Source organism: Verticillium alfalfae, genomic scaffold (assembly GCF_000150825.1).
Source record: "Verticillium alfalfae VaMs.102 supercont1.6 genomic scaffold, whole genome shotgun sequence".
Classification (NCBI taxonomy): domain Eukaryota; kingdom Fungi; phylum Ascomycota; class Sordariomycetes; order Glomerellales; family Plectosphaerellaceae; genus Verticillium; species Verticillium alfalfae.
Window position 1 is genome coordinate 627149 of NW_003315033.1, and position 9323 is coordinate 636471.

The following is a 9323-nucleotide window of genomic DNA, read 5'->3' on the forward strand; positions in this document are numbered from 1 at the left end:
GCATCAGTCTCGGACGACAACCGTAAACCTTGGCCGACATGCGCAACAAACAGCTCGAACGCCCTTTAGCGAGCGTCACGTGTCTCTGTACACTTTGTCTGTTTACCCTCGTGTAGATCACGCGGCAAAGAGTCAGATGGCTTGGCACCATGACAGCTTCTCACGCGTTATCACTGCCCCGGGTCTTAACCCGCCTCGACGTGGTCTAGGATTCTTAGGATACCGCTGGGATTGTAAAGTCGATCCGCATGACCTCAATTGCATGACTTTGGACGAAACGTCGCCCATCCGACACTTGCATCAGGCTGCAGCTTGTAGAGTCTTCGAGCTACATCCAAACACCAGTCTCGGCAATACCGTCGGCTCAACGTTGTCACACGTATCGCGCACCTGGTAGATTGGTCAGCCGCTCGGTGGCACTGGGATAATCTACAGCGGCCTATCGATCCATGATACATGTGTTATGGCGTACTTTGGTCAACTTGAGCCCATCGGGCGGCTGTTCGAGGAGGCTGAACGAGCCTCGGACAGCCAACATACGTCACGCGAGGCTAGTCGTGCAACATATGCCCAGTCTGCTGCCGGAAGCTCGCAGCAGCCTGGACTAAGACCATTGCTTTCCGATGAGGTTGTCGTTGACACAACTAGGAAAGGGGTCGTCGACTCCGTTAGCGCAAGGTTGTTCGGGTTCGACTGATTCACGAGACGAAACATGTTGCCTGCGATACCACCTTCCAACCCAGCCAAGATGTAAGATGGGCCACACGCTACCGTTCTTCCAAGTTTTTCTTGTCCATCCTGGACATTCACCCGCCAAAATCCTTAGTGTAAGGCATCGTCCGATCGCGGTTCTTCTGGGGTCATTTGGGTTTCCTATGTGCAATTTGCAAGGTGAACACCACGAACAGTCTGACTGGCAAGATCTGCTCATGACACCTTCGGACCGGAATACGTACGACTTCCCCAGTCCTAAATGGTTTGCTGTTCATTGACCCTCTTGGTAGTTCTGTCGATGTATGCTGTGGAAAGGACACACTCGTTCTAGGACTGCATCATCCGTCTTCTTTGATCCCATCCAGGCTTCACACTAATTGCCCGAATCACTCGTTTACATGATGAACCAGTTGTTCGATCAGCGACGAGCCACTTCGAAGGCGAGCTCTCCCATGTACTTCATAGAAAATGACGTGAGCAGTGTTGTTCGAGTACCGAGCAGTGTACGACTGTGGCGTCCTCAAGGTCCTTACCGCCTGAGTTGCAGCTTGGTCACGATTCGCTTAGAAGGAAACTTGCCGCTCGGCGTCAAGCTTCCTCGTCAAGCAGCCATTCAACCCAGTCAGTAGCACTACACCGAACTACATCTCCGTTGAATACAAGGTTAGTACCATTCTCAAAAGCAAGAGCGGTCTGTATCGAAGTGTCAGGATGCCGGGCTCGTCATGATCTCGCAGTATACGAACGATTGTGTAACAACAGCTACTGCAGCAGCACATCGTATCAAGACTACTTTCATAACGACTGTTACATGTACTGGTGCTAGAGTTAGTAGGCTCGAACGAATCGCAGCACGTCAGTAGCCATGATTCCTTCAACAGCACCACAGGAGCTAGGAGCCAGGAGCGGAAGAAAGTATAAATTCACCACACGTCATCCAACGGTGAACACCAGAACCCAGCAAAGTGCTAGCACATGCATCCGTTCACTCGAGCAGCCAGAGCGCCCGTAAATCGCCCTTCTCAAAAAGCAACATGAAGTATTCAGCAATCACATCTTTCCTTCCGGCAGCTTTCGCTGCACCTATAAGTGGTCGCGATACAGACGTGCAGCTACCCCGAGGCTGGATAGCTGTCAACGCGATTGAGGTTGCTCGGATGATGGCTAGCTCGCCCGCCGACAACATATACAGCAAGCGCTTCCCAGGCAGTGTAAGTTCACCTCTGAAGAAGACTATGCGCAGGGTCTACTAGTCATTACTCCTTGAACAACAGGTGTATATGTGTACCGAGGCAGAATGGGCTGGCGAATGCGCACGCGTGACCGTTCCCATCTCGTATACATGCCAGGTTATTCCGGCGCCGTTCACGTACAATCTTGGTTCCATCGGGCCAGATCGTGGAGCGCTCTGCCGCATAACTACGTATGAGCAAGGAAATCCGCCAGCCTCTCTTCCCTTATTCCTAACGTGTACTACAGAGTATCGAGCCAGTCCAGCTGCGATGCACACGGCAATATCTTTGTCGAGTTCCCTGGCATCAGGAACTTATTCAGCTTCAAGGAGCAGATCTATGGCAAGGATGCACATCACATCGAGTGCCAGGAGTGCACTGCTTGCCAAGGCGAAGATTGATGGTCAGCCTTCTAGCAAGGCTATATAATGGATGGTATGCTGCAGTGTCGACACCAGTCGAAGCAGATCCTGGGCCCATTGTCATACATGGTGGGAACTGGAAATAAGGGCAGAGGAAGACAAGACATCACAGTAGCGCGAGAATGCTGAGCAACACAAATATTCACTCAAGCCTTGCGTCTCTCAACCGCCTGCTACGTCAAGTCTGCTGCAACAAGCATTTGGGGAATCCGGGGTAGCGCAGTTCACCCCGCATGAGCAACAACCTGCTTCTTGTCTTCCCCACATCCCATGTTCCCCGTCTTGCGTTGCCGTCATGCAAGTCGGTCACAGGCGCTCCAATGAGCGGGCGGCGTAAACCCGAGGCCTGACGACACGGCTCCAGCGCCCCCGGAAAAGTGCCGGCTTAGATTGAAAGAAACCATCAACACCGCCAGACCAACCACCTCGAAGGAAGGTGATCGACGAAGCTTGCGCTGATAGCCCACCGCGACTACGACGTTCCATTGTAAGCTTCCTCGCGTCTGCGGCCAAACTACCCCCGAGCTGGTTCTTGCCGAGATGGGAATGCTGCGAGTTGAGCGAACTCTCGTCACTCAGACTATTGTTCCACCGGCGGCAAAACACCACGTGCTAGACGCACCACTCAGGATGCATTCCTGTCAACAATTCCTTGATCTGCACGCGACCTGAGGCGGGGCGAGATGTTACTGTGCTGGGAAACGCTTAAAAGCCCGGGGAAGCGCTCGATGAAACCAAGCGCGCACTCCAGCGTTCGGTGTCGTTCTCATCAGGTCCTCTCCTCTTCATCGCCACCATGATCCTTCCCACAAGCTCCCTTGCGGCGGTGGCCTGTGTCCTTCCGTTCGTTCTGGGCACTCCCCTCTCGTACGCGACGACCAACACAACCAACACTACGACCCCCGGTCCTGATGCCGACGGCAAGTACTGGATCTCCAGCGAACACCTCCGCGCCGCCTTTGTCCCCTACGGCGCTTCCATATCAGACCTCATCGTCCGCGATCGTAATGGCGTGCCTCGGGACATCGTCGCCGGCTGGGATAACGCGACGTACTACACAGAGGATCCCGTGCACCCAAACTTTGGCAATGTTCCCGGCCGCTACGCCAACCGAATCCGCAATAGCACGTTTGATATTGACGGCGAGACGTTCCATGTGAAGCCCAACGACAACAAGACACCCGAACACCCCGAGGGTCTCAACACGCTGCACGGCGGACCCGATGGGTGGGGCTGGCGCAACTTCACTGTCGCCGCGCACACCAAGAACAGCATCACCTTCTCGCTCGTCGACCCGGCTGGCAAAGAGGGCTTCCCCGGCGAGGTCATCTCGTACGTGACGTACACCCTGCGCGGCTGGGACTGGGACATCTCCATGGTGGCCGTGTCGACCACGGCGCGCACGCCCATCATGTTGAGCAGCCACACGTACTGGAACCTCGACGGGTTCGCCAACGAGGAGACCAGCTCGGCCGACGACCACGTCCTGCACCTGCCCTACAGCGGGCAGCGGATCGGGGTCGACGGCATCCTCATCCCCACGGGCGAGGTGCTCGCCAACGAAAAGGGGTCCGTTAATGACTTTTGGTCTGCGCCGAAGCCCATGGGCGCCAACGCCACGAGCGACGAGCTCGAGGGCAACTGCGGCACCGGTTGCACGGGCTATGACAACTGCTACACCGTCAACCGCGAGGCGCTCGGGAACTACGACTGGCAGTCTTCGGGCTACGTCGCCCGCTTGTCGTCGCCGTGGTCTGGCATCGCCGTCGAGGTCTTCTCGGAGCAGGAAGCGCTGCAGGTGTATAGCTGCACGCAGCAGGACGGAACGATCCCTCTCAAGAAGACGCAGGGCACCGACGCCTTCCCGCGCATCATCCCGCGGTACGGCTGCGTCGTTCTTGAGGTGCAGGATTGGATTGACGGTATCAACCACCCCGAGTGGGGAAGGGAGAAGAGGCAAGTATTTGGCCCGGAGGATGGGCCCTATGTCCTCCAGGCGCGGTACTCCTTTAGCGTGGACAAGGCGTGAGGTCGCGTACGCGAGTCGTGGTATGAAAGTGGTTGATAGTATTTGGTAGTGTTCAAGAGCATAATTGCAAATCATTCCATCCCACCGCCGCGTGTTCGGAAGCATGAATCAAACTCGGCTTCAAGTCATCTTGCCTCGCCTCGGTCAGCTCACCAAGCCCGCCCTCCTTGAGACGGGCATCTCGCGTTAACGCTGACTCACCGAAGCCACCCGGCGTCTTCGGTGTGTTGATACGAGAAAAGCTAACAATGTCCTCACAGCCAACTCAAACATCACCGCGCCCCTTGCAAAGTACGTCTTTGGATCTTGCCATGAATCCGCCACCGTCGCTACTCCCTTCCTAGACACGCCTGACGCAAAGATGGTCGCTCCCGGAGGATTCGCCGTCAGACGCACCATTGGGCATATGTTCGTGCCCCCAGTACCTTGGTTTCCACCTCCGAAAGCCAGCGCCCACAGATGTGTGTACATGGTGAGCCGCGCCGTTGGTGTCCCGTGATGCTGGTGCCCCACCCCACATTGCGCAGCCCCCAATTCAGTCCGGGTGGATGGGCGCAGGCGCCGAAGGAAGAAGGAAGAGACACACGACAGATACAAGGACCATCGAGAAGGCCGTCAAAGCAAACTGATCGTGCCGCGCCGAGCGACTTGCCCGGTACATCAACACACCACACACACACACACGACCAACGGTGCTCAGCTGAGCGTCGGTACCTGACCAGACGGTGCCTATCAGCGGGATTCGTGTCAACCACTCGCCGTTGAGTTTCGTGTCCCCGTGTCAGACGTCCAAGTCACCCGCTCACATGACGGTTGCACGGTAGGCCCAGCCCTCAGCCTACTTCATTGTGGCGAGTTAGCATGTCAAGGAACAAATTAAGATTCATCACAAGGGCGCACATATTCAGACACCAATCATGATCGTTACAGTGGCTTCTCCCACCTATTAGGTATGGCTGGGCGAAACCACCCTTCGTAGATACAGCCCATTTACGCTAGGTACCCTGATCTCCTACCATCATGACCACAGACCAATGGCGGCTCTAGAACAAGTTGATGCGAGATCCATATGTACGGTACCATGGTCCTTCCAATTGCCCTGCCGCGCGCCTTGCCTGCCTCCGCCTCGCGGCGTCCAGCAAGACCTCCAAGCTTGCCAGTCTCCTGTCGTGTCCAGCCCGCAGTAACCCAGTAAGAATGAAGGCCTTTTGTTTTGTTTTTGTACATCTGGTGGCACATGCCCGTTTCCTCTCCCCTTGTCATCTGTTGATGGCCATGATGTCGATCTTTGTTGTCCCAGGACATCTCTTCCCTAGTTGCGATTTCTGACAAAGGAAAATGCCCGGTTTGGACGAGCCGCTGTGCGAAAAGATGAAATCGCCCGATTCAGTCTATAAAATAGGGGTATTGTCGGAAACCGATGGTGAAATGACGTGGAAAAATAACTAAGGAGTGAATGCGCGCTCAAGCGGATCGACTGTCAGGCGAAATGGTATCGAATGTTGTGAGTCGAAAATGGAACCCTTGTTGTGGTTCCTGAGATGAAGGCAATGCCGCAAAGTAGAAGAAAATCCAGAAGCAACAGAAAATCAATGGCCGTCCCTAATCAGACGACTAAGTAGCAACGTAGGTATCCGGCCGCTCCCCAAACTCCTTGCGAAATGCCGAGAGGTAAAAACACACAAGACTTTTGTTGCTGAACATGCCGTTTAACCATGTGAAAAGTTCCTCCCAGAAAATAAATCATCCTTTAGAATCGGTTACCGGCAGCCCAAATGCTTGCAGATGCGGAGGCTGCCCACTCGCTTTCCTCATAGGGGGGCGTCGGCCACTTGTATTCGGCGTTGCGGTTCTTCTTGAGGTCAAGAGGCTTGGGCGTCAATGCGCCGTCGCCAAAAGCTGCCGCGTTGCCGCTTCCGGATGGCGACGGTGTAGGGTACGGATTGGCGATGCCAATGTTGCTGGCCGATTGCCGAAGTCCGGGCTTGCCATCCTTTTCCATACGCTTCATAGCTCGATGCGTCGAGTTGAGAACCTCGTCCAGCAGCTCGTCTTCTTCGTCAGGAGCTTCGTACTGGTGTACACCTTGCGTGGCCTGAGCGCGACGAGTGCGGCTAGAAATAGGACCACCACTGCGCGCAGCCATCATCAAGTTATCGACCGAACGTGGCTGACTGTGCTTTGGCAAGGAGTGATGTCTCTTGAGGTTGTTGGTGGGCGACGCGTGTTGAGGGGGCACGGGTGCCTGCAACTCGCGATGCTGCTGAACATCTCTTAGAGCCCTGTCAAGCGACTCATAGGTTTCGGCCTTGGGCGGCGGCGGTGGAGATTGGTCAATCACCATTGAAGACCTGTTGCTGTTCCAGGGTCCACAACCAACCTGACCCTCGATAGATTCATGCGTTGGCGAGATTGGTGTTTGATGCCTTCCGGAGAACCGTCGAAGCACCCCTTCCGCAGGTGAGAGAAGAAGCCCTCCTTCTGACCGCTCGGTGGAGAAGCGAGTCCAGAGTTGCCGTTGAGGGCCCGCTCAGCCTGCTGACGGTGGATCTCCGCGTAGTTGTTGGTACTGGACGCGACGGACAGCTGTCGGCTGACCTTCGCAGGCTTTCCTTCAACCTGGACTGCCCGGTGGCTCCCATTCACGTAAGCATCATTGTACGAGCCGTTGCTGGCTTGTGCCGTGACAGCGTCGGACAGCGGCGAGATGGGCCTGATGGTAGGCAGAATTGGCATTGGCGCAACATTGGACGGACCATTAGTCCATGTGCTTCGCTTGCCTGCAGCAGGCCGGGTCTTCGTGACGGGGACTTCGTTCGTTGTTGATGCATGGACCGGGGCGGGCCGAGGAGCTGAATTGTCCTTTGCCGCGAGTTGGGCGATTGAGATATCGGTTGTCTCAGAACGTCCGATGAGAGATTTGCGGAACCACGACGGCTTGGATGAAGTGGGCGTAGACGCTGTTGAGTCTTTGCCACGGCCAAGGTCTGATTGCTTCCTTCCCAGAATCCTCGAAGCCGAAGACCGAGGGCGAAGAGGGTCGACAGCGTCGATGAAGTAGTCATGAGCAAGCGCCTGGGCAGAAGTGGGCCTGTTCTTGGGGTCCCACATCAGGCACCAGGTCACGAAATGACTTAGCTCTCGAGGCCATGTTGGCGATTGGAGAATCGTGTCGAGAGCATGTGGTGCCATCTTGGGGAAAGAAAATCCGAGCTTCCCGGCCAGCCGAGTACCCTCTCGCCACTCACCTCCGCCAACACGACCACCGGATTTGTTGTACCAGTTGCCCGGGCTTCCCATGATCTCGCATACCCGCCAGACCTGGTCCACCTCGTTTCCGCCGGGGAACAGAGGCTTCAGTGTGGCGACCTCAACGGCCATGGCGCCGATGGCCCAGATGTCAACAGGCGCCGAATACTCGCCGGCCCTCAGCAGGACTTCGGGAGCACGGTACCATCTCGTTGACACGTAGGTCGTGTACGCGAGCTTTGAGTGCGTTTCGCGAGCAAGACCAAAGTCGGCAATCTTGACAGTATAATTGGGAGGTGTTGACGGAGGCGTAACGAGGGCGGAGTAACGACGGAAAGATGTGACTGAGGAGTCTTGATGTCCCGACGTGGTAACCAAGATGTTCTCGGGCTTGATGTCACGGTGGAAAAAGTGGTGGGCGTGAATATGCTCCAGACCTTGCATGATTTGGAACAGAATGCTCTTGACGCTGGCGTTGTCGAGGACCTTGTGGTCACGCGCCTTCATGAGCTGGTATAGGTTGCCCTCCATGTACTCCATGGCAATGTGGAGTTTCTTGCTGTAAGGGTCGAGGAAGATGTCCAGAGCCGGAACGAGGTGGGCGTGGGGAGGAAGGGTGCGAAGGAAGACGACCTCGCGAAGCTCCAGACATGCGCTGAAAGACTCAAAGTTCTTCTTCATCGTCTTGATGGCGACCTGAATTGAATTGGTTAGGGACAACGAAGGCACGCCAGACGCTTACGGCGAACGCGACTTACCACTGTACCACGGCGGGCCACATGAGCACCTGCGCTGCGGACTCTGGCTAGAGCCACGCTTCCAAAGCTGCCATCGCCAATTTCCTTTAGGACCTCGAATCGATCCTCCAAAGCAACCATGTTGGCGCTATGGGAGGACGACCCGCGATGGGTCAAATCGTGTGCAACAGTCATTTCTGCTTGGGAATCTGACGAATGTGATTTTTAGGTGTCGGCCTTCTCAGCCAGGACGGGTGCCTCAGCTCAAAGGCTGTAAGCGGGTCCGTTCCAATTGCTGCGGCCTGTCTAGGAGCTCCTTGAAAGAGCTGATTTCAATTGCCGGAGCATCCAGGTCCAGCGGTTGTTCAATGTCCAAGATGAACGAGACGGTTTGTAGGCGAGTGATGGGTTGTTACGGTCGAATGTCGAGAAGAGCGAAAGTCGTCTGGCTGCGGTAGATTGCCAGAGAGTATGTGGATGGGAGATGGTACGCTGGAATGCACTGCTGAGGGAGCGAAATCAGGGACTGATGAATGGGGGCTGGTGACAAGGAATGACTGAGGTGAGTGAGTGATGTGTTCCTGAGGCGAGAGAGGGTCTGGCAAGGTTGATATTGTTGGAAAAGGAGGCCGACCAGGGTCAGGGTGCGCTCGAGCCAGAACCAGTCGATCGGGGATGGATCCTCCAGGGAGGTCTCCAGTTCAGGCGTCGATGATACCTTGACAGATATGGTTACTGTGTGTAATGTCGCTCCGTCGACGCGGCGTGAAATTCTGTGAACCGAGAGGAGGGGTAGCTGCTCTCAGAGCAGAGGAGTTGGCTGAGTTTGAGACGAATCTCGCTTGTCTTTTAGGAAAGACAGGTTGAAAGTGAGGGTGGTGATCGAAGGGGGTGGTGTGTGTCGCTGTGGGGGGATGGATTGCACTGCAGGACACTGCCG

General features: G+C 55.6%; 3 protein-coding genes across 3 annotated transcripts; 2 read left to right on the plus strand and 1 right to left on the minus strand.

Moving 5' to 3' along the window:
* Positions 1-1676: 1676 nt before the first annotated feature.
* On the plus strand, positions 1677-2450 carry VDBG_05283 (predicted protein; the record flags this gene model as incomplete). The annotated part of the gene is made up of 3 exons (XM_003004124.1): positions 1677-1925; positions 1989-2137; positions 2194-2450. 3 exons carry the CDS (start codon positions 1749-1751, stop codon positions 2345-2347), a joined length of 480 nt encoding a protein of 159 aa, XP_003004170.1.
* Positions 2451-3164: 714 nt separating this feature from the next.
* On the plus strand, positions 3165-4397 carry VDBG_05284 (aldose 1-epimerase; the record flags this gene model as incomplete). Its single annotated transcript, XM_003004125.1, has 1 exon — positions 3165-4397. One exon carries the CDS (start codon positions 3165-3167, stop codon positions 4395-4397), a length of 1233 nt encoding a protein of 410 aa, XP_003004171.1.
* Positions 4398-6147: 1750 nt separating this feature from the next.
* VDBG_05285 (serine/threonine-protein kinase MAK) lies at positions 6148-8578 on the minus strand (the record flags this gene model as incomplete). The annotated part of the gene is made up of 3 exons (XM_003004126.1): positions 6148-6748; positions 6778-8342; positions 8405-8578. 3 exons carry the CDS (start codon positions 8576-8578, stop codon positions 6148-6150), a joined length of 2340 nt encoding a protein of 779 aa, XP_003004172.1.
* Between the last annotated feature and the right edge of the window lie 745 nt (positions 8579-9323).